The sequence below is a fragment of the Peromyscus eremicus genome, chromosome 23 (assembly GCF_949786415.1).
Source record: "Peromyscus eremicus chromosome 23, PerEre_H2_v1, whole genome shotgun sequence".
Lineage (NCBI taxonomy): Eukaryota > Metazoa > Chordata > Mammalia > Rodentia > Cricetidae > Peromyscus > Peromyscus eremicus.
In genome coordinates this window covers 24,766,577-24,790,875 of record NC_081438.1, presented here as the reverse complement: position 1 = coordinate 24,790,875, position 24,299 = coordinate 24,766,577, and the positions used below count along the sequence as shown (strand labels likewise).

General features: G+C 50.9%; 2 protein-coding genes across 2 annotated transcripts; both read right to left on the bottom strand.

Annotated features, from left to right (window-relative positions):
• Positions 1 to 1,351: 1,351 nt before the first annotated feature.
• Nsun5 (NOP2/Sun RNA methyltransferase 5) lies at positions 1,352 to 5,409 on the bottom strand. Its single transcript, XM_059249336.1, has 6 exons — positions 5,302 to 5,409; positions 5,061 to 5,183; positions 3,923 to 4,097; positions 3,735 to 3,843; positions 1,603 to 1,741; positions 1,352 to 1,513 (listed from the first exon to the last, which is right to left on the bottom strand). Exons 1-6 carry the CDS (start codon positions 5,392 to 5,394, stop codon positions 1,394 to 1,396), a joined length of 759 nt encoding a protein of 252 aa, XP_059105319.1. The 5' UTR covers positions 5,395 to 5,409; the 3' UTR covers positions 1,352 to 1,393.
• A 2,271-nt stretch (positions 5,410 to 7,680) lies between these two features.
• LOC131898464 (E3 ubiquitin-protein ligase TRIM50) lies at positions 7,681 to 23,714 on the bottom strand. The gene is made up of 6 exons (XM_059249650.1): positions 23,308 to 23,714; positions 17,237 to 17,332; positions 11,643 to 11,873; positions 11,530 to 11,552; positions 8,767 to 8,891; positions 7,681 to 8,338 (listed from the first exon to the last, which is right to left on the bottom strand). The coding sequence occupies exons 1-6, from the start codon at positions 23,704 to 23,706 to the stop codon at positions 7,758 to 7,760; spliced, it is 1,455 nt and encodes a 484-aa protein (XP_059105633.1). The 5' UTR covers positions 23,707 to 23,714; the 3' UTR covers positions 7,681 to 7,757.
• Positions 23,715 to 24,299: the final 585 nt, after the last annotated feature.

The following is a 24,299-nucleotide window of genomic DNA, read 5'->3' as shown; positions in this document are numbered from 1 at the left end:
AAAAAAAAAGAAGTTGTGAGCCACCTGACGTGAGTGCTGTATACTAAACGGGTCCTCTGGAATAGCAGCAAGTACTCGCTGAGCCATTCTGCCAGCCCCCGAACTGAGTTTTGGAGCATGGAGCCACACAGTTACGTAACATCAAACCGTAACATATACTAAGCCAGGACACAGGTCTGGGGGTGTGGTTCAGCAATAGAGGGCTTACCTAGAATCCCCCAGTGAGGGGCTGGGGTATGGCTCAGTGGTAGAGCACCTGCCTAGAACCCCCGAGTGAGGGGCTGGGGTGTAGTTCAGTGGTAGAGCCCCTGCCTAGAATCCCCCAGTGAGGGGCTGGGGTGTGGCTCAGTGGTAGAGCCCCTGCCTAGAATCCCCCAGTGAGGGGCTGGGGTGTGGCTCAGTAGTAGAGCACCTGCCTAGAATCCCCCAGTGAGGGGCTGGGGTGTGGCTCAGTGGTAGAGCCCCTGCCTAGAATCCCCCAGTGAGGGGCTGGGGTGTGGCTCAGTGGTAGAACACCTGCCTAGAATCCCCCAGTGAGGGGCTGGGGTGTGGCTCAGTGGTAGAGCACCTGCCTAGAATCCCCCAGTGAGGGGCTGGGGTGTGGCTCAGTGGTAGAGCACCTGCCTAGAATCCCCCAGTGAGGGGCTGGGGTGTGGCTCAGTGGTAGAACACCTGCCTAGAATCCCCCAGTGAGGGGCTGGGGTGTGGCTCAGTGGTAGAGCACCTGCCTAGAATCCCCCAGTGAGGGGCTGGGGTGTGGCTCAGTGGTAGAGCACCTGCCTAGAATCCCCCAGTGAGGGGCTGGGGTGTGGCTCAGTGGTAGAGCACCTGCCTAGAATCCCCCAGTGAGGGGCTGGGGTGTGGCTCAGTGGTAGAACACCTGCCTAGAATCCCCCAGTGAGGGGCTGGGGTGTGGCTCAGTGGTAGAGCACCTGCCTAGAATCCCCCAGTGAGGGGCTGGGGTGTGGCTCAGTGGTAGAACACCTGCCTAGAATCCCCCAGTGAGGGGCTGGGGTGTGACTCAGTGGTAGAGCACCTGCCTAGAATCCCCCAGTGAGGGGCTGGGAGTGTGGTAGAGTGGTAGAGTGCTTACCAGGCATGTAATAAGGCTTTGGGGATTCAATCCTCAATACACTACCACCCAAAACAAAACAAAAAGCTAGGACACAACATATTTAAATGACTTACAGGGGTTCCTGCCATAGATAACCAGCCTGGGAAGAATCCCAAGGGCTGAGGGAGTTTTGTCTCACACACCAGTAGCCTGGCTTGGGACTAGGCTATGAGCTTCCTAGGGCCATGTTGTCAATCTGTATCATTAGTGAGACTTTCCCCACAAAGCACAAGATTTTTGCCACATCCCTCCCTCTGCCTCAAAGCTCACTGCCAGCACTCACCCCTGGTTCTTCAGAAGGGCCGCAATGTAACTGGTCTTGTTGCCGGGGGCAGCACAGGCATCAATGACATGGGAGCCAGGCGGGGGGGCCAGCAGCATGGCTGGGAGGCAGCTGGCCTGGCAGGGCAGAAGATGGCAGACGGCTCAGCTGGGTAAACATAGAGCCCGAGTCACACATCCTCCCGTTCCCCGTCCGCGCTCCCGACCTTATCCTGCAGGATGAGATGGCCAGCGCGGTAGAGCGGGTGCTCATGCAGATCTGTCTGTGCAGGAAACACAAGAAGCTCAGGCAACAGGGAGTCCAGGAGAAAATGTCGCCCCTTGAGAGTTCGCAAGTCCTCCAGGCTGGCAGGGAACAACCACTGGTTAGGTTTTGGTTTTAACCTTTACGTTTCTGATGTGTTCAGGTGTTTGGTCTGCATCGGCATGCATGTGGTGTCTGTGGAGACCAACAGGGCATCGGGTTCCCTAGGACTGGAGCTGCAGATGGTTGTGACCACCATGTGGGTGCTGGGAACCACACTCTGGTCCTCTGCAAAAGCAGTCATGCCCTTAACCACTGAGCCATCTCCCTGCTTTTCACTTTTAAAAAAGACTTCTGGGTCTGGAGAGATGGCTCAGTGGTTAAGAGCACTGGCTGTTCTTCTAGAGGACCTGGGTTCAATTCCCAGCACCCACATGGCAACTCACAACTGTCTGTAATTACAGTTCCAGGGGATCTGACACCTTCACACCAATGCACATAAAATAAAGTTAAATAAATCATTTAAAAAAAAAAAAAAAAAAAGACTTCGCCGGGCGGTGGTGGTGCACGCCTTTAATCCCAGCACTAGGGAGGCAGAGCCAGGCGGATCTCTGTGAGTTCGAGGCCAGCCTGGGCTACCAAGTGAGTTCCAGGAAAGGCGCAAAGCTACACAGAGAAACCCTGTCTCAAAAAACCAAAAAAAAAAAAAAAGACTTCTTATTTTAAATGATGTAACTATGTTTAGGTATGTGCACGTGAGAGCCGATACCCTGAGAACCATCAGAGCCCCCTGGAACCGGAGCTAGAAGCCACCCAACATGGGTGCTGGGAACTGAACTCCAGTCCTCTGCAAGAACAGTTTACTGTTTAACTACTGAGCCTTGCTCTAGCTCTAGGTCTGCTTTATTTTTGTTGAGACAGGATCTGGAACTCAATTCCATCTCAACCTCCCCGGTACTGGGATAACAAGTATATATCATCACGCCCTGCCTCTAAAAAAGGGGGTTTGGGGTTACAAGGGCCGGCGAGGTGGCTCACCAGGTAAAAGCATTTGCACAAACCTGATGACCTGATCTGATTATGAATTGATTTTGGTCATTGTGTCTTCAGAGACCTTTTACTGTTCCCAAATATTTCAAACTGTACATTGTTCTGCAGCCTATGGGTCTTGACCTCCAGCTGAAGAGAGACTATAATCTAGACAGGAAACTGAAAAGGTGAGAGGGAAGAACTGGGCTAGAGAACAAATGGAGGGGGTCGCCAGAACATAGAATAAGAATTGCAGGAATTAAGGGCTGGAGAGAAGGCTCAGAGGTTAAGAGCACTGGCTGCTCTTCCAGAGGTCCTGAGTTCAATTCCCAGCAACCACATGGTGGCTCACAACCATCTGTAATGAGATCTGGTGCCCTCTTCTGGCCTGCAGAGATACATGCAAGCAGAATGTTGTATACGTAAATAAATCTTAAAAAAAAAAAAAAAAAAAAAAAAAAGAGAAGAATTGCAGGAATACCCGTTTAGGGTAAAAAACAGGTCTCGCCGGGCGGTGGTGGTGCACACCTTTAATCCCAGCACTCGGGAGGCAGAGCCAGGCGGATCTCTGTGAGTTCGAGGCCAGCCTGGACTACCAAGTGAGATCCAGGAAAGGCGCAAAGCTACACAGAGAAACCCTGTCTCGAAAAACCAAAAAAAAACAAAAAAAAAAAAAAAACAGGTCTCAGAAGATGACGAGGAATAAACTGTAGGAGGGGCTAGAGACGTGGCTCAGCACTGAGGCACACTGCTCTTTCAGAGGACCTAAGTTTGGTGCCTAGCACCATGCCCAGCAGCTCCCCTGCCTATAGCTCCAGCTCCAGAGGGTCCAATGCCCTCTTTTGGTACATGCACACAGGCACACATAGACATACATACTTATACGTCATTTAAAACAAAAGTAACATCTTTTTTAAAAGGGCGAAAGTTTTGTTGGGAAAGTAGGAAGAAACATCTAGAGAAAGCAGTCGCTACCCACAGTCTCTCTTCCCATAGACTCCCGCTTCCCCAGGAATCTGGACATCCGGGAAAATGAAGGCACCCAGGCAGGTGCCAAGTTCTCACCTGGAAGCCCGACCCTGGTAGGAGAAACCTTGTCTCTTGAAATAATCGATCGCGTCCTCAGGGCAGGTCTTGAGCGTGTTCACACGCACGAACCGAGGCACCTGGTAGGCTAGAAGCCACAGCAGTGAGTGGGTAGGAAGACAAGCCCCTCCTGAGGGCTATCACCCTCCCCTCAGCCTCCAGTTCACCTTGGCTAGGCCTGGAACTCTCTTGCAACAGGTCCTCATTTCGGCTCACACCCCGATGAACCTTGAGCCGGGCCAACTCAGCCTTGAGCCTCGCCTGGTGCCGGCCCAGCACAGCCTTCCATCGGCCTCCACCCCCTCGGAAACCCTTCCCTAGCAATAATTCATACACTAGCACCTGGATAGAGAAAAATAGAAACACTATTAGCAACATAAAACCCTTCGGTGGGAGGACTAAGTACCTGTCCAGATGGTCATGTCAAGGGGGTTTTCTTGCAAAAGATCACCCACAAAATCAATGGCCCGGTATGGGGGCAAACGCCTATAATCCCAGATGCTTACGCAAGAATACAAGCTGAAGATCAACCTGAGTTACCAATTTAAGACCTGCCTAAGCAACTTAGCAAGAACCTGTCTCAAAAATCTTAGAAGGGCTGGGGACGTAGCTCAGTTGAACCTGCCTAGAATCTCCCAGAGAAGGGTTGAGGGTGTGACCCAAAGAGAACTGTCTAGCATCCACCACTTAAGGGACTGGGAGCAAAGCTCAGCAGTAGGGTAGAGAGCTTGCCTCGTATCCGCCAGAGAAGGAATGGGGTTACAGCTCAGCAGTAAGTACCTGCCTAGACTGCCGTAGTGAGGGGCTGGAGGTGTGGCTCAGTGGTAGAGCACCTGCCTAGAATCCCCCAGTGAGGGTTGGGGGCGTGGCTCAGGGATACAACACTAGTCTAGACTCCTCCACTGCGGGGCTTGGGGGCGTGGCTCAGTGGTAGACCTCTTCCCTGGCATGCTGGAGACTCTGGGTTCAATCTCCAGCGTCACAATAAAAGCAGGCAGACCGACCGACAGAAAGCAGATTCGGTATTGAAATCCGGTGTCCTGCCTCCCATGCCTGTACCTTTCCCGCAGGTAGCCACCTGTTCAGCAGAACTGTGGACACCCCCCACCCCCACCCCCCAACCTTCCTTTCCATCATCACCCTTCCCGGCAGGCAGCCTCTGCCACTGCTAGTTTGGGCCTCTGTCCTCGTTAACCCTTTATGCACTGCTCTAAGTGAAGTCAACATCCGTTCCAGCTCCACTGGGATCCCGGAAAGAGGGGCAGAACTGGGCACGGGTGACCGGCCCCGGCCACCGCCGCTCACCTTGGCCAGGTGCGGCCGCAGCTTCTTCTCGGCGCGGAGGAGCCCGGCGCTGGCGATCACGGCGTCCAGCACGGCCGAGTAGCGCTGCGTCTCGCACACCAGCGCGTACAGCTGCTTCACGTTCTGCGGGGCCCGGGGGGGACACGCTGTGCACCCCACGCGGGCCTCGCCTCCCACGCCCGCCCGCCCGCCCGGCAGGCCCCGCTCCCCAACCCTTCCTCCCTGCACCCGGCCCCACTACCTGGAAGCTGCTGGAATACACCAGCCCCTTGAGGGAGCCCTGGCGGCTTTCCACGCCCGCCAGCACGGCCGCCGCCGCCGCGTACAGCCCCATGCTGCCGCTTCGGCACAGTCTTTACGACGCTGTCGCAAAGCTCGGCCCCGGCTTTGCGGCCGCTGCAATGTCCTGCGCAGCCGGGTTTCCGGCGTCAAAAGGCACAGTCCTTCGGTAGACTCCCGAGAAGGTGGCGGCTTTCCGTTCTCAGCATCTGAAAGTTAATTCTGAAGCCGGGCGTGGTGGCTCACGCCTTTAATCCCCGCGCGCGGGAGACAGAGGCAGTCGTGAGTTCGAGGCCAGCTGTGTCTGCGTAGTGCCAGGACAGCCAGAGCTACAATAGTGAGACCCTGTCTCAAAAGATCAAAAAAGGAAAAAGAAGTAATTTTACCTAATTCTGTAGCTACTTGATAGTTTCTTGTTTTGGGTTTTGTTTTGTTTTGGTTTTTTTTCGAGACAGGGTTTCTCTGTGTAGTTTTGGTGCCTGTTCTGGATCTCGCTCTGTAGCCCAGGCTGGCCTCGAACTCACAGAGATCTGCCTGCCTCTGCCTCCCGAATGCTGGGATTAAAGGTGTGCGCCACCACCGCCCGGCCTAGTTGATAGGTTTTTTTTTTTGTTTTTTGTTTTTTTTTGTTTTGTTTTTCGAGACAGGGTTTCTCTGTGTGGCTTTGAGCCTTTCCTGGAACTCACTTGGTAGCCCAGGCTGGCCTCGAACTCACAGAGATCCGCCTGGCTCTGCCTCCCGAGTGCTGGGATTAAAGGCGTGCGCCACCACCGCCCGGCTAGTTGATAGTTTTTTAAGACCGTGACTTACTCTGGGACACAAAATGTACCCCAGACTCGCCGTCCTGCCTCAGCCTCCTCCAATAATAAGATGAAAGACTCAGTCATAAAGCACAGCCTAGATGCCTCTACTGAGAGGCTGGAAGTATTGCTCAGTGGTAAAGTATTTGCCTAGAATCCCCCAGTCGGGCTAAGGGCGTGGTTCGGTGGTACAACACCTGCCTAGAATCCCCCGGTTGAGGGGTTGGGGGTGTGGCTCAGAAGTAGATTACCGGCCTTAGTTTGGTGTAAATGTGGGGGCTCTGGTTTTCCATCCTCAGCACTGCAAAAACTAGACTAGACTATTAAACAGTGTGGTTTTAATAGGACAATGATTGCTGCTGGAAGTAGAGCCTAGCATGTGCAGATCTCTGGAATCAATCCTCAACATTGGTGATGATGATGATGATGATCTCTGGAATCAATCCTTAACATTGGTGATGATGATGATGATGATCTCTGGAATCAATCCTTAACATTGGTGATGATGATGATGAGGAGGAGGAGGAGGAGGAGGAGGGATGGTGATGTAACTCAGAAGAGTGCTTGCCAAGAGGCAGAAAGCCCTTAGTTCCAGTCCCTCCACTGAATAAGCCAGGCATAATGGCACACTCCCCGTACCCCAGCACTTAGGCAGGAGGATCAAGAGTTCAAGGTAATCTTTGGCTAGCCAGTTCAGGGCAGCCTGGGCTATATGAGACTCTGTCTCAAGATAATAGTCGTTGCTGGGCTAAGAGAGATGGATGGTACAGCCGTTAAGAGCACATACTGTTCCCAGAACCCGTTAGACAGCTCACAACCCTTTGTAACTCCAGCTCCAAGGGATCCTGTAACCTTTTCTGATCTCTGTGGGCACAGCACCCCCAAACATACACCCAACTAAAACTAAAATATTAAAGATAGTAGTAACTATTCGGCTGGAATCTCCAGCTTGGTCCCATTCCAAACCCTGCCCTCTCAGAAAGACTGCTAGAAGTCCAGGCTTCTCCCCCCAAGCTGTTAGCTGCTCAAGACCACGCCTACAGGGTATTTAAGCCCCCTCCTCTAGCCCAGTCATGTGATTTCTCCTGCTCCTGTCCGTGTGTGTCCGTCCCCCCCCCCCCCCCACTCACCTATGAGGGCTAGAAAGGTCATCTGGGAGTGCTTGCCCAATGAACCTGGTCTTTTTAATTCAGTTTGATCTAGCTTACTGCGTTGGGAGAGAAACCCAATATTGGGGTCCAAATACCTTTCATCTTGGTGCCAAAGTAACAGTAATAATTAATGAGAAAAATGTCAAATGTATTGTTTTTAATAGGTGTTTGAAGGGTCCAATGGTAAGAATTCAGTATGTGTGGGACTGTTTCTGTCCTCTGCTTGAAGAGTTGGGAGGGACAAGGTTGCTCAGGTTGAGTGGATACAGGACCTGGAAAGGTGGAAGGTAATACCCATACCCCTAGGTGGTGGGGAGGGGCCTATATTCCCTGCTAGAAATGTTTCAGGGATGTGCAGGTGTGAAGAAACTTCTCAAGCAGTCCAAACTTTCTTTTAAGACCAGCAGAACCCCCTAAATTCCTGTGTCTAGCAGGATGGGCCAACGGGCAGACCGCACCTGGGCAGCCTATAGCTGTACGGGTGTGAGGTGTCCAGGCCCACTGGGTGCGGGCAGTACCATGGGCAGTGAGTTACTGCCCCTCTCATGCCAGCATGTGTCCAGGATGGGGTACAGCTTGCCCTGGAAGTCAGCCTGGAAGGTGTAGAGTATCCGCAGGTCATCGGGGCGGTCGGCGTCGAAGAAAGTGAGTTCACCCTGCTCATAGTGTAAGTAGACACCGATGCGATGGGGGTGGCCAGCCACAGGCAGCGGCAGCCGTGGGCAGCCAAAAGCCTCATACACGCGGCCCTCTTTGAGGCCTATCAGCCATACGCCGTGCTCTGGGGACTTGCTCAGCTTGCCCTTGCGGCTGGCTGTGCCCTTGATGACTCCCAGGCGCCAGTCACTCTTGCTACCCACCACCACCTCCCAGTAGTGGCGACCCCAAGAGAAGCCCTTGCTGGCCAGGACACAGGTGCTGTAGTCGAAGCGCTCAGGCTGGCTGGCCCGTCTCTGGGCGAGGAGGCCACACTGCACCACTGTGTTGCCTTTGGAGAGCTCCAGGAGAGGGTGGGCAGTAGCTGGGTCCAGCTTGAGAGATTCTGGAGCTGGAAGAGAAAGAGACCCGGGGTTGGTTCACAGAGAAGCTGCAGACCCTGCCCAGGAGGGGATGGCCAGCCTGAGTCCTTGAGTAGGGGAACAGCTGTGCTGATTCTGTGTCCCCCAAGACCTGGAAGGGAGCGGGGCACAGGGCTGTGTGGATAGAGTGGATAGACGAAAGGATGGATGGGATAGGTTGGGGAAGTGGGCGAGATGGGCGAGCGGATGGATGGTGCCTAAAGCACATCAGACATGGCCAGCGTGCAAGAGTTCTGCTCAGGGAGAGGTGTGTGCGCCGGCCTGGCTTCTGCAAGTACGTGTGCTTACACAACCGTTCCCACACTCTCCTCGCCACCCCATGCAGGCGCCCTATAAGTTCTCTGTGTGCCTCTTGGTGCCATCAATGAATTGAAAGGGTGACGATTTGAAGCCTCACCTGGCAGAACTTTCCGGAAGAGTCTCTTCCACACAGTCAGTTTGATGTCGGCCTGGTGGAGACCTGGCTTGAAGGATATCGGGCTGAACGCGCCTTCCAAAGGCCGGGCCTGCTGGACCTCCGCCCTGTGTGCATGAGTTTCAATGGTGGGGGAGTTCTACATTAAGGCTGTCTCCCACCCTCCTTCCCATGTGGGAGTCCACAGAGGCAAATTCACCACTCAGGCCTCACATTCATGGTACCACCATCCCTCTCCTCACACCTCCTTCCTAGGAGCGCGCCTGCTGCCTAGGATTGGGATTGTGGGGAGCAGAGGAAGCCCTGAGTGAATGCGCAAAGTACAGATGAAGTCTTGAGTGACTGTTATGGTTGACATGGGCATGGCCAGGTCAGGGACCTCGATGCCTCAGACCCATGGGATGGCAAAGCCTTCCTCTTGTCCCAGTACAAATGTTGCCAGTGTGTGAAAGTCCAAGTGTTCACCAGAGATTGACCAGTGTGTACAAAACCTGCAGCTTCCTCCTCCTAGATGTTAACGGTTTGAGACTGCGGACCTACAAACACCGCCTACCAACAGAATGTCACCCCGACCACCACCCTTGTGCTGTGTATAATAAACATGCTGAGGTTCCAGGTTTCTTCGTAGTGGATGCCATCACCTCAGAGTGCTTGTCCCACCTGACACCAGCTTTCCTGTGTGTCTGTGGACTTGCTCTTTCTGCATTCCCTCGCTGCCCAGGCAGGTTTCCAGAACCAAGCCACTCTGAACACAGCGTGAGATGCTGCATGGCTGCTCTTACGGATGGTCTTGGAAGTGCCCTCCACAGGCTCATGCCTTGAAGCTGGTCCCCAGATGGTAGTACTATCAGAAAGAGGTAGGGCCTGGCTGGTGGAAACAGGTCACTGTAGCAGGTCTTTGAAGGTCATCCCTACCTCTGGCTCACCCTTATCTCTCAGCTCCCTATCTGCCACCATGTGAACAAGCCCACGCTCCCACTGCCATGAATACTGCCGTACCTTCCTGGCTGTGATGGACTGAAATAAACATTGCCTCCCTTACGTCATTTGGTCTCAGGGAGACAAGGCTACTAACACAACAGTTGTTGACAGAGCGCGGGTCTGGGGAACAGGAATCTAACTTTCCTGGGAATTGTTAGAGATGCAGACCCTTGCTTATCAGAAACCAATCACCCTGGTTAAGTTGTGTCACATGTTTTAGCCAGTCCTCCAGGCAGGCGTTGCTGACATGCGCTGCCACCGGAGACCCTCTACGTCAAGTGACTTGATTGCCCACTGTATCTAAGGTGGATTCTGTTTCCAGCTGAGATAGGCACATTGTCGTCTGTTCATTTCCATAAGTGCCTTCTAGACTCATAGTCCCAAAGAATAAAGGAAACCACAGACAACAAGGAGGCCAGGCTGGGAGATAGCTCAACGGGTAGATTGCCTGCCTGGTAGGAATGAAGACCTGAGTTCAATCCCCAGAACCCACATGAAAGAGCCAGTCCTGGTGGCTAGAGATGGCTCACTGGTTAAAAACACTTGTCGCTCTTGCGAAAGACCTGGGTTCGGTCCCCAGCACCCACATGGCAGATGACAACTGTCTGCAACTCTAGTTCCAGGGGATCCAACTCCCTCTTCTGACCTCTTCAGGCACTGAACACACAATGGGCGTATAGACACACATGCAGGCCAAACACTCATCACATAAAATAAAAGAATAAATCTGAAAAAGCCAAACGTGGTGATACAGTAAATGCTGGGAAGGTGGAGACAGACAAATCCCTGAGGCCCTCGGGCTGGCCAGCCTGGCCTACTTGGTGAGCCCCAGGCCAGAGAAAGCCTGTCTCAAAAAACAAAACCAAAACAAGGTAGATGGTATCTGAAAACTGCAGCCAGGGCTGGCCTCTGGCCTCCACACCTATAAGTGTGCATGCCCAGCACACACATAAGGAAAACTAGGAGAAGCTGGAGAGATGTCTCAGTTAAGAGCACTGGCTACTCTGAGAGGACCCAGGTTCGATTCCCAGCACCTACGTGGCAGCTCACAACCGTGTAACTCCAGTTCTGGGGAAGCCAATGCTCTCGTATGGCCTTTGTGGATACTTCACACAGACATACATACATGCAAAACACCCATACACATAAAATAAGAATTAAAAAGAGATAAAAGGAGCTCTACGTCCGTAGGGTCTGAGGAAGGTTCAGAAACTGTTGAGTTTTCCAGCACTAACATGAACTCACTCCCTTCCCAAGGTCCAAAGAGCACACCTCAAGGGCACTCATTCCGGCTTTGCCTGCCTGGTACATCTCCCTCTCCACTTCCTCACACAAAGCAGTTGACTCCACAGCAACACTGAACCTTATCACACTCTGCGGTCTGCACACCACCTTACCCCCATTTCTCGAGATGGCTCCCACTCTGCCTGCCTGCACACCACAGCCTTCTCAGCTGTCACCCCTATATGCCTCTGCCAGTCCCTGGCCATCACCTCCTCCACTGCGTTTCTATAGCAGTGGAGGAGGCAGTATCTGCTGCCATAGTTACCCCAGGGATGGGACCAGTTTTTCCTCTACATGACTAGTCTGTGAGAACCCTGATGGCAGGCACTTGACTTCCGTTCTTTTCCTTGGGCAGAGCCACACGTTGGGAGCAGCTTAAGGTTAGACCACATGGAGGGACCATGGGGATGAGACGCCTGTGCCAGCAGACACTGGGCACTGGCTGACCTCTCTCCCAGCAGTTTCAGTTGAGGTTGTTACCTGGAGGCCATGGCGTGGAACTTCTGGAAGAAAGAGAAGGACAGGGGGTTACTGCTGTGTATAAAACTGCATCGTTAAGGAGAGGGCTGGGGACCACACTCTTGGCCACTCACCCGGATGAACTCATGGTGACTCTCATTACTGAACTGCTCCAGCACCTGCTCGGCCTGGGTCAGTCGCTCCTGAGTACCCTGGGCCTGCTCCAGCTGCATGTCCAGGGAGGCCACCAGGCCACGTGTGTGACCCTCTACCCCCTCCAGGCAGCGGGCCTTCTCTTCATCCACCAGGTGATGCAGCTCCTGGAACTCTCTGCGGATCACCCAGCTGAAGACATCGGACTCATTCTAAGACAAGGAGGGTGTCACAGTGCAGTCACAGCTCACCTGCTGGGCTGGGGGCGGTCTCAGCATCCCCAGGACCTTGCTTTTCTGGTCCATCCTGAAGGGGGCTCAGCCTACATGCCCAGTGGGTTGATGATAGCTGTGAGTTCATGTCGTGATGGGGGAGCCCTAGAAATGACCCGCTTCTATTTATGTATATATTTTTTTACTTTCTGCAGTACTGGGGATTGAACCTAGGGCTTCATGCATGCTAGGCAAATACCTTACCCTACTCCTAACCCTGACCCTGACCCTGATCCTCACCCCATAACCCTAAAATGGCCAGTCTGCAGCTATGGTTGCCGATTCAACTGAGTCTTTGTGATTTTGCTGAGTCTCAATTTGGAGCTTTACTGAATTATGTTTGGCTGTTTTTACTGAGTCATGGTTTGATATTTTTTTTAGCTGAGTCATGGCTTGATTTTTTTTGTCAAGTCATAATGTGCTTTTTGTTGAGTCATGGTTTGCCTTGGCTGGGATATGTTTGGCCTTATTTATTTATTTAGGTTTTTCAAGACAGGTTTTCCCCGTGTAGCCCTGGATGTCCTAGAACTCCCTCTGTAGACCAGGCTGACCTCAACATTCAGAGTTCTGCCTGCCTCTGCCTCCCAAGTGCTGGGATTAAAGGTGTGTGCCACTGTGCCTAGTTTATTATTTTTTCTTTGTGCTTAGTCATGGTTTGCTGTTTTACTGAGTACCAGTTGGACTTCTGCTGAGTCAATACTGGATCATCAGTGCACATTTTGCTGTGTCAGAAATAGGCACTGAGGGTGGGTGTGGTGGCATGCACCTTTAATCCCAGCACTTGGGAGGCAGGGCCAGGTGGATCTCTGTGAGTTCAAGGTCAGCCTGGTCTACAGAGCGAGATCCATGACAGCCAGGGCTACATAGAGAGACCATAGCTCAAGAAGAAAAAAAAGAAATGGGCATTGGCATTGGTTTCTAGGTCTCTCTCTCTCTCTCTCTTTTAATTTATTTATTGGAGCTGAAGAGATGGATCACCAATTAAGAGCACCTGTTGCTCTGGCCGAGGACCTGGATTCAATTCCTAATACCTACAGGCAGCTCACAACTGTCTGCAATTCTAGTCCCGGGGGATTTGATGTCCTCTTCTGGCCTCCGTGGGCACGAGAAACACACATGGTGTACATACATGCATGCAGGCAAGACACTCATACATATCAAAATAATCTATTTTTTAGATCTGTTTTATTATTTTATGAGTGTTTTGCCTGTGTGCATGCACATATATAGCACATGTGTTTCTACTAGTGCTCATATAGGCCAGAAAGAGGGTGTCAGATTCCCCGAGGACTGGAGTTACTGGTGATTGCGAGGTGCTGTGTTGGTTATAGCAACTGAACTTGAGTCCTCTACAAGAGCAGGAGGCATTCTTGTTTTTTTTTTAAAGATTTATTTATTTATTATGTATACAGCATGTATGACTGCAGGCCAGAAGAGGGCACCAGATCTCATTACAGATGGTTGTAAGCCACCATGTGGGTGCTGGGAATTGAACTCAGGACCTCTGGAAGAGCAGTCAGTGCTCTTAACCTCTGAGCCATCTCTCCAGCCCAAGAGGCATTCTTAACAGTTAAGCCATTTCCCCAGCCTCTGTGGAACTGTTTGGGAAGGATTAGTAGGTGTGGCCTTGTTGGAGAGGTGTCACTGAGAGCATGCATAGAGGCTTCAAAAGCCCAGGCTAGACCCAGTGTCGGTCTCTCTGTCTGTCTGTTTCTGCTCTGCCACCCCCTCTGCCACCTGTGAATCAGGGTGTAAAGCTCTCATCTACTGCTCCAGTGCCATGCCTGTCTACTTCCTGCCATGATGACCATGGACTAACCCTCTAAAACTGTAAGCAAGCCCCAATTAAATGCTTTCTTTTTATAAGAGTTGCCTTGATTATGGTGTCTCTTCACAGTAATAGAACAGTAACTAGGACAAGGTCATATAAATTAAAACTGTCAAGTTAGGCCAAATTCATTTTAGTCCACAATGTAACTAAAACTCTAAAACAGAAGATAAAATGTGTATGTGATTAAACATTCTTAGAATGTTGTTTGCTCAATCACTGTCTGGTTCCACAAAATGATCCAAGAAGTCCCTATTGCTTGGGGGAAATAAACCGCCCCTGAGGACATGGTGACTTCTACTCCAACCTGCAACCTCACCCGAATGGAGAAATAGCCTCACTTGGGGGCTGATCTTTCTAGACTCTACTGTTGCCGGAATTCAAGAATTAAGACAATCACTTGTCTCTGTGCTTTCAGATCAAGCGATTAATATCTTACCTACAGAAGTAAGCAAAGAAAAGTGAGACTAGCAAAAGCACAGACACAAAGTAACAGATGTTAAGACTTTACCCTGCGTTGGCCCCTTAGGAACTCAAAATCAACTGTAAACTTTTAAACAAAATTCGTTTCTAAATGCTTGTTATAATAAGATTCATTTATTTATTATTTAACTAATATTTGACAAATTTGTTAATTTAGATGTTATTTTATTTAAAAATTTTTTTTTTAGTTTTATGTATTTATTATGTATACAATATTCTGCCTGCATGTACACCTGCCGCCAGAAGAGGGCACCAGATGTCATTACAGATGATTGTGAGCCTTCCTGTGATTGCTGGGAATTGAACTCAAGACCTCTGGAAGAACAGCTAATGCTCTTAATCTCTGAGCCATCTCTCCAGTCCTGTGATTTTATTTATTTATTTATTTATTTATTTATTTATTTATTTATTTATTTATTTATTCATTTATTTTGAGACAGGATCTCTACATAGACCTGGCTGTTTTAGAACTCATATAGACCAGGCTGCCCTGGAACTTATAGAGATCTGCCTGCCTCTTCCTCCTGAGAGCTGGGGTTAAAGGCACTCATGACTAGATGTTATTTTTTAAAACTATCTCCAGGACTGTTTTGTTTGCAGTTATAGATGTTACACATTTAAGACATAGTACACATGTTCTCTGTGTTTAAGCTACAGTTTCCTATGTTTCCATTGAAATGTAAAGTTGTTTTATTAGTAAAAATAGTATGGGTTTACAAAAATATGCATAGAGAACAAAGGTTTAATGTTTTATCAGATAATTGTTCATAGTTTCCACTGAGCTCATCAGACTTCTAGTTAGGAAACTGAGTCCTAACAAAGTTAAGGTTTATTTAGAAACATGTCTTTGTCAAACTTTATCTAAGTGAATCAACAGCTAAGTTTGAAAGCACTGTTTGTTCTTAAATACTGGTGTAAGTGACCTTCTGAGTGTTCAATAACCATACTGGACGGCCAAAGCCAATCATGCTACAGGGCTAAAGACAACAGCCGAAACTTTGGCCCGTGTCCCTGCGTCAGCTACATTCCAGGAAAGTACAGGCTGCTTCTCAAAGGGTCCTGAAGCTTGGGCAAGTCACACATCCTCATTCTCTTGACCAGAGGGAGCAGTGGAGATCCAGGGTTTGCACTCTCAAGAATGTACATTCTGGCCGGGCGGTAGTGGCACATGCCTTTAATCCCAGCACTCGGGAGGCAGAGCCAAGCGGATCTCTGTGAGTTCGAGGCCAGGTGGGCTACCAAGTGAGTTCCAGGAAAGGTGCAAAGCTACACAGAGAAACCCTGTCTCGAAAAACCAAAAAAAAAAAAAAAAAATGTACATTCTGAAAGTAAGGGGTAGCCCTAGAGTGAACTGTCCTCAACACTTCTGAGGGAGGCCACCTAGTCAGCAAGACCCTGAATCCATCCCATAGCATGACTGGTTGAGGACAGATTAAAGGAGCCAGAACTAGCCAAGGGCTCCTCCCCAGACGCTAAAAGTGAGCTTCAGTTGACTTTGAGATTAAAAATAAAGTTGGTAAATATTTGGCCATGTACATGGTCTTAAACACTTAATTAAAAAAAAATAGAATAGCTAAAGATTAAATGATTTGTAATAACACAAAAGAGAAAGAGCTAGGGTGAGGTGTGGTGGCGCATGCCTTTAGTCCCAGCAGTCTGATCTCTGTAAGTTCTAGGCCAGCCTGGGCTACACAGAGAACACAGTAAGACCCAGTATCAAAAACAAAACAAAAACTAAAAAGGAAAAAAGTGTGTGGGGGGATTAGACTGTAGAAAGGGACAGACATTACATGTTTCCCCACCGAACCCTGAGTGTGAGCTTCAAACATGACAAGTAGGACAATGACAGCCACTATCAGCCGGGTGGTGGTGGCACATGCCTTTAATTCCAGCATTTGGGAGGCAGAGGCCAATCTGGTCTACATAGATAGATCCAGAACAGCCAGGGCCGCACAGAGAAACCTGGTCTCCATCATTTTCCTCCTAAGGCTCAGAACTGAGTGAGAGCATGTGTGACATTCCTGTCCCTTCTCTGTCACTCCTAGCCCCCAACGCCAGCAGCTTCCTGTCCAGGCTTTCGTTCCTCAGTACCCCATGATCGCTACCAAGGGCAAGCAGACACAGGTGGCACTGAAGTATGGAGGAGAGCTGGGCCCAAGCTTGGGGACTTTATCTCAGGGATTCCAGTCCTGCCTTATCACAGCCTCAAAGGACTGAACGAAAGCCAACTTGGAACCAGTTCTGACAGCTGGGTCCAATTCCCTTATAAGGAATGGGGCCTCCCCCAGCCACCAGGGTATTCTTTGAACTTGGCTTTGTACAGAAGGCACCCTTTTCTGTAAAGGACAAATTAGAAAAGGGTTTGTTGGTGGTGGAGGGTAGGGGTGGGGCTGGTTCAGTGCTGAGAACCCTGTGCTCACCTCGATTGTACAGGGCTTGGGTTGATTTGCAGCACGACAAAAATAAAATCAAAACTAAATGCTCAGAAAATTTAGGTCAGGGACAGAGCTTAGCAGTACTTAGAATCCCCCAGTGAGGGGCTGGGGTGTGGCTCAGTGGTAGAGCACCTGCCTAGAATCCCCCAGTGAGGGGCTGGGGTGTGGTTCAGTGGTAGAGCACCTGCCCAGAACTCCCCAGTGAGGGGCTGGGGGTGTAGCTTAGTGCTAGAGCTCTTACCTAGAATCCCCCAGGATGTGGTCCAGGTAGGGCACCTGCCTAGCACGCATGAAGCGCTAGGTCCCATCCCCATCACTGCATAAACCAGGCATGGCGGGACACACCTATGATCTCAGCACTCAAGAAGAGGAGGTAGAGGGATGAGAAGTTCAAGGTAATTCTCAGCTATGTCAAGAGTTCAAGATCATCCTGCCTACCTAAGACCCTGTCAGAAAGAGGGAATGGTGGTTGGGCGGGGAGAAGGGAGTGGGAAACTGAGTTCTGCAGGAAATGGGGTGGACGGATCTAGGGCCCCAGGCGGAGGGAAGGGACTCACAATAATCCGGGTCCTGTTGTTCACCAGTTTGCCAATGTGTTCCTCCACTTTCCTCTGCTCCTCCTTCAGCTCGGATATGCGGCCTGCGAGTTCTTCCTGCAGGTGACATGCCGTGGTTCTGTGAGGAGGCGGCCAATCGCTCTCCCTCTCCTCACAAAGCACAGGACCTTTCCCTTGGGAGTTTCCCAGTGACCGTGATGTGGAGCCAGGGTAGGAACCAGGGCTTCCCAGGTCCCCTCCACACACAGGTGAAGAGTGTTTAAGGAAGATGGATGTAATGGTGCACACCTGTCACCCCAGCCCCCGGGAGGCTGAGGCAGGAGTTCAAGGCCAGCCTACATTACATGTAACCCAGACTATGTCAGGGAGGGGAAAAGAAAAGAAATGGGGAGTAGGGGAGGGAGAGGGAGAAGAGGGAAGAAAGGAAAGGGGGGAAGCGAAAGGGCAAAGAAGGAAGACAAGGAGAACAAGGGGCTGGTGAAACTGCTCAGGGCTTTGACTCGCAGCACCCATGTGGCAGCTCACAACCATCTCTAACTCCAGCCCCAGGGGATCCGGCACCCTTTTCTGACCTCCTTGGGTACCAGGCATGCCCATGATGCACACACATCCGTGAAGGCGAAATACTCCTGCACATGAAATAATAAAACAAATCTAAACGTTCTTTTAAAAAAAGAAAGAAGCAAGCAAGCCCAGGTATCCAGGGGCAGCCAATGCCCTGTTCTTGTCCTAGAGGAGCAGGGCCTCGGAGCATCTCCAGCAGTCTCGGGAGGGAACACGACAGTCACCTCCTTAAGCAGAGAGGGCTGAGACAGGTCAGTGAACTGGGCTACAGGAAGAGGAAGATAAGACATCAAGCCACACACTTGCATTCCCAGCTCTCAGGAGACTGAGGCAGGAAGATAGTTCCAGGCCAGCCTGTGCTCCATGGTGAGTTCCAGGCCAGTGGGATAATGTATTGAGAACTCAAAAAAAAAAATCGATCAAAATATATATATATATTTTTTTTAAAATTGTGGCCGGACGGCGGAGGTGCACGCCTTTAATCCCAGCACTCGGGAGGCAGAGCCAGGCGGATCTCTGTGAGTTTGAGGCCAGCCTGGTCTACAGAGTGAGATCCAGGACAGGCACCAAAACTACACAGAGAAACCCTGTCTCGAAAACAAACAAACAAACAATATTGTGTGTGTGTGCATGCCAAGATACGTGTGTAAAGGTCAGAAGAAGACAGCTTTAAGGAGTCAGTTCTCGCCAGGCGGTGGTGGCGCACGCCTTTAATCCCAGCACTCGGGAGGCAGAGCCAGGCGGATCTCTGTGAGTTCGAGGCCAACCTGGGCTACACAGTGAGTTCCAGGAAAGGCGCAAAGCTACACAGAGAAACCCTGTCTTGAAAAACCAAAAAAAAAAAAAGGAGTCAGTTCTCTCCTTCTACCATATGCAGGGATTGAACTCGGCTCTTCAGGATTGCACAGCGGATGCTTTTATGGGCTGAGCTGTCTCGCTGACCCAGCTGTCAACTCAGATCTACCTGCTCCCCAAGTGCTGTTTGTTGTTGGCTTTCGTTGTTTCTGAGACAGGCTCCCCTTCATGTACTCCAGGCTAGCCTCTAATTCTTGATCCTCAGAACTCCAGAGTGCTGGAATGGCAGGTATGGGCCACCATACCTGGCTTCGTCACCCCTACATTCCAGGCTCCATTCCAGGCCTCATAGACACAGAGAGCAGATCTGAAGGTGCCGGGCTCTCTGATTCCCAGAATGCCACAGTCCGCTACTGTCCCCTCTTTCTCTCTCCCCATATCCTGTGTGCTTATGTGTGTTTATGTATGTGCAGGTGCGCATGTGTGTGGAGGCCAAAGGTCAACCTCAGCTGTTATTCCTCACATACTCTCCAACTTGTATTTTGAGACAGGGCCTGTCACTGTCCTGGGGCTCCCCTAATTCAGCTAAGCAGGATGGCTGGCCTGGAAGCCCCAAGAATCTGCCTGTCTCTGCCTCCTCAGTGCTGGGGTTGCCAGCACATAGTACTACACCCCGACTTTTTGTGTGGGCCTAGGGACTCTAACTCCATTCCTCACGCTCGCACAGCGAGCACCGTACTGACTAAGTCGTCTCCGCAGCCCTCACACCATGCCTTCTTTTTTTTTTTTAAAAAAGGTTTTTAAAACAGATTTATTTTATGTTTAAGTATGTGAGTATATGTGTATATAACTGGTTGGGGTATGTATGTGCTAAGCGTTGGTGTCCAAGGAGGCCTGAGGCATGGGACTCCCCTGCAGCTGGAGTTACAGGTGGTTGTGAGGCCCCTGACATGGATGTTGGGAACAAAACATGGGTCCTCTGCAAGAGCGACATGTGCTCACAAAGCGGCGGAGCCAGCTCTCCAGCCCTCTCCCATATCCTAAGCCCTGATGCTCCTGGGTTCCTCCATGTCTTCCTTCTCTCTCTGCCTGTCCCTAGCGATGGTGTCACCCAGGTGTGGACTACTGCATATCTCTCACGGCAGCCCACCTGTCTGCGATGCTCGGGTCCTCGAATGCTCCTTCCTTCCCACCTTCAGGCCTCAGGGGTCTTCCTCATCTTCCTTCCAAGCATCCTGGCACATCTGGACTTCCTTACCGGTTTCTACCTGTTAGTTCCTGGTCCCTGCAGACCCTGCTGCGGCCTTCAGCCTCACTCTGGTCCACTCTCCAGCCAGGGAGAGCTGACCACATCACCACCAGGCTTCAAACCTCCAGAGGCCACCATCTGCCCACGGCTTCTAAATAAACTCCAGGTCCTTTCCTGGCTCATGCAGGCTTCCGCAGTTTGAGTCCTGCTTACTTGACTGCCCTATCTGGCTCCAACCTCTCCTTCCCTCCCTCTGTTCCTCCCTCCCTTCTTCCCTCCCTCTATTCTTTCATTTCTCTTTTATTTTGTGTTTGTTTGTTTGTTTGTTAGAGACAAGGTCTCACTATATAGCCCTGACTGACCTGGAACTTAATATGTAGACCAGGCTGGCCTTGAACTCACTAAGATCTGCAGGCCTCTGCCTCCCATGTGCCACCATGCCTGACCCTTCTTTTCTCCATTCCTCCCTCCTTCCTTCCCCCTCCCCCTCTCCTCTCTCTTTCTCTTTTAAAAGGGGGTTTCATGTAACTCAGGTTAGCCTCAAACTTGACATATAACCAAGGCTGACTGAACTTCTGATCCTCCTGCCTCCACATTTCCAGTGCGGAACTATGGATATTTACCACCAAGCATGGCTCTTCAGCTCACTTACCCTCGTGAATCTTGGGATGGCGTGTGTGTGTGTGTGTGTGTGTGTGTGTGTGTGTGTGTGTGTAAGATATGCACACACATATGAGGGTGTGCATGCCATTTGCACACCTGTGGAGCCCAGAGGAGGATGTCAGATGTCCAGGTCTGTCACTCCCTGCCCTGTTCCCTGGAGACAGGGTCTCTCTGTGATGCTGAAGGTAGGCTGGCAGCCAGCAAGCCCAGCCACCCTCCTGTCTCTTTCTTCCCACACTTCTGGTGTCACAGGCAGACATGGCCACGCCTGGCTTTTCACACAGGTGCTGGAGATTCCAGTTCAGGCCCTCGTGCAGCAAGTGCCCTGGCCATCGGACCATCTGTCCATGCTGGAAGTACCTCCCACATGCCTCCTGCTCTTCTGCGGGTGCTGCTTCCTCCTCCCCTCCCTCCTCCTGTCCCTCCTCCTCTCCTCCTCCTCTTCCTCTTCCCCTCCTCCTCTTCCTCCTCCCCTCCTCCACCTTTTCCTCCTCCTCTCCTCCTCTTCTTCCTCCTCCTCTTCTTCCTCCTCCTCCTCTTCTTCCTCCTCCTCTTCCTCCTCCTCCTCCCCTCCTCATCTTCCTCCTCCCCTCCTGCTCTTCTTCCTCTCCTTCCTCCTTCTCTTCCTCCTCCTCTCCCTCCTCCCCTCTTCTTCTCCTCCCCTCCTCCTCCCTTCCTCCTCTTCCTCCTCCCCTCCCCTTCTTCCTCCCCTTCCTCCTCCTCTTCCTCCTTCTCTCCCTCCTCCTCTTCCTCCTTCTTTTCCTCCTCCTCTCCTCCTCTTCTTCCTCCCCTCCTTCTTCCCCTTCCTCCTCCCCTCCTCTTCTTCTTCCCCCTATTTCCTTGGAATTCAGATCTCAGATTGGAAAGTCCATTTCCACCTAACACACAGAACTCCTCAGATCCAAGTGATGCATCTTCACTTGGTGATGCAGCTGGTGAGGCTTTTGCCTACAGCAGTAGTCTAGCATGTGCCTACAGCACAGTGCCTGCACATATAAGACACCCAGTGTGTACATGCAAGCCAAAGGCACAGGCACTGCCCAGCCCTGGTGTTATACTTGTCTTTCCAGGTTGAAGGAAGAAATAAAGGCACCAAAAAGGAACAAGAAAACTAACCTCTTTCAGTCCCACTTACAAACTTTATGTATATATTTTTTCTTTCTTTCTTGTGCTGGGGAAATCTAGGGCCTTGCACCTGCTAGGCAAGCTCTCTGACTCTAAGCCACGCCCCAGCCCCTCACTGGGGGATTCTAGACAGATGCTCTACCAGTGAGCCACACCCCAGCCCCTCACTGGGGGATTCTAGGCAGGTGCTCTACCATTGAGTCATATCTCCAGCCTTATACATATGACTCTCTTTTTTTCCCCCAAAGATTTATTTTATTATGTATACAGTGTTCTGCCTGCATGTATGTCTGCATGTCAGAAGAGGGCACCAGATCTCATTACAGATGGTTGTGAGCCACCATGTGGTTGCTGGGAATTGAACTCAGGACCTCTGGAAGAACAACCAGTGTTCTTAACCTTTGAGCCATCTCTCCAGCCCATATATGCCTTATTTATATTACATTTGAAAAAATTTTAAAATAATAAATGTTGATCTGTTCATCTGAGATCCATAGATTGAGGAATTCAATTTAACATATATATTTCAGACGTTTACCACTTGCCAGCTCTAGCTGTAGAGAGTGGTTCTCAACCTTCTTAATGCTGTGACCCTTTAATACAGTCCCTCATCTTGTGGCAAACCCCCCAACCATGAAATTATTTTTTTGCTACTTCATAACTGTAATTTTGCTGCTGTTAGGAACTGTAATGTAAATATGTGATATGCAGGCCATCTGTAAAAGGGCTGCTTAACCCTAAGGGGTCACGCCCCACAGGTTGAGAACCACAATGGTGGCCACTGACCCACAGCAGGGAACAAAGGTCTTGCCCTCCTGTTTGTGAACAGCTAGACTGAGGAGCTCTCAAGAAGCCAGGCCAACGTTATGGCTCAGCGGATGAAGCCTGATGACCTGAGTTTGATCCTGGGACCTACGTGGTGGAAGAAGAGAACTGATTCCTGGGAGTTGTCCTCTGACCTCCATACATATGCACACATGTGTCCACTCAGAAATTAATAAAAACCGTAAAAAGAAAAAAAAACACCCATGGTGGTGCATGCCTATAATCTCAGCTCTGTGAAGAATGAGACAAGAAGATTTAGAGGTCAAGGCCAATCTGGCCTGCATAGTGAGTTCAAGACCAGCCTGGGCTACCATAGTAAAACCTTGTCTCAGATAAACCACTAGAAAAAACCATCTCACCGAACTAAAGGAAACCTGGTGATGTGGCCCCGTGGTAGAGCGCTGCTTAAGCTCTAGACTAAGCCTTCTGTCTGTACAGCAAGCCAGAGATGCAAAGAAGAGGAGGAAGAAAAAGAAGAGTAAAGGTCTGGCGAGAGGATCCCCGTCACTCCTGCAGCTGAGATTCCCCAGCACCTGGTATAAGCAACTGTTCAAAACCAGTGAATGGGACCCCCACGTGGAAGGAGAGAACTGACTTCTACACGCTGCCCTCCGACTCTCACATGCATGCCGTGGTACACGAATGCACACAGTCAATAAACAAATAAACGTTAAAAACTAATGAATAATAATGCATGCTTGTATATGCATATGCTCCCAAAATGGAGTTGGGGTGGGAAATGGAGCCCTGGTGCAGTAGGCTGCTTCCACCGAGTGGAGGCGCAAGAGAGCTCAGGAAAGCTGTCCCTTTGCTCCGCTCCTCCCGCTAGAGGCCCGCCCGCCCCTCGCACCTTCATGCGGCTGTAGACGGTGGAGACGGGTGTGACTCGGTGGTGTTGGTGGGAGCCCAGCAGGCCGCAGAGACCACAGATGAACTCCTGGTCTTTCTCGCAGAAGAGGCTGAGAGGGTTCCGGTGGTGCACGCAAACGGTGGGCTCTGTGTCCCCCGGGAGCCTCAGGGCATCGATCACCCGTGCCAAGGAGACATTAGGTGGGGAGTTGCTGTAGTCTACCCACTGACGACACACGGGACAGCGCAGCTCGGAGTCCAGGTGTTGGGACAAGGAGTCCAGGCAGTCTTTGCAGTAGGAGTGGCCGCACTGTAGCATCAGAGGCTCCTTGAAGACCTCCAGGCAAATGGGGCACTGTAGTTGGTCCTGTAGCTCCGGCACAGCCGCGCGCCAAGCCATGCACGCAGGCTCAGCTGCAACACAGGTGACATCAGTCAGCCTTCTATCCTGCCACTCCCTCCCCTTGTCGTTTCTGCCCCCAACCCAAGGGATGCTGGAAGCTTAGGGAGAAGGATGCCGGCCCTGGATTCTGATCTTAACCTACTATGACCCTGAACCTCGGTTTCTCCATCCAGAAAAAAAAAAGGACTTAAATGGAAAAAAAAAAAAAAAAAGGTCACTATGGGTCTGGATATACAGCTCAACTGGGGGTGTAACTCAGAGAGGTACAGCCACTTTCCTAACATCCATGAGGTCCTGGGTTCAGTCCCCAGCATCACAAATGTCAGGAGATGTGACACCCCCAACACACACACACACTCCCCCAGCATTGGGGATTGAACCCAGGGCCCTACACACACTAGGCAAGCACTCTACTGATGAGGTAGTGCCCCGTCCCCCCCTTACTTTTTATTTTTGAGTCCTAGAGGTTCCAGAGCCCCAGCTCTGGGGATTCTATTTCAAGGACTCTCTCTCTCTCTCTCTCTCTCTCTCTCTCTCTCTCTCTCTCTCTCTCTTTCTCTCTCTCTCTCTTTCTCTCTCTCTCTATTTCT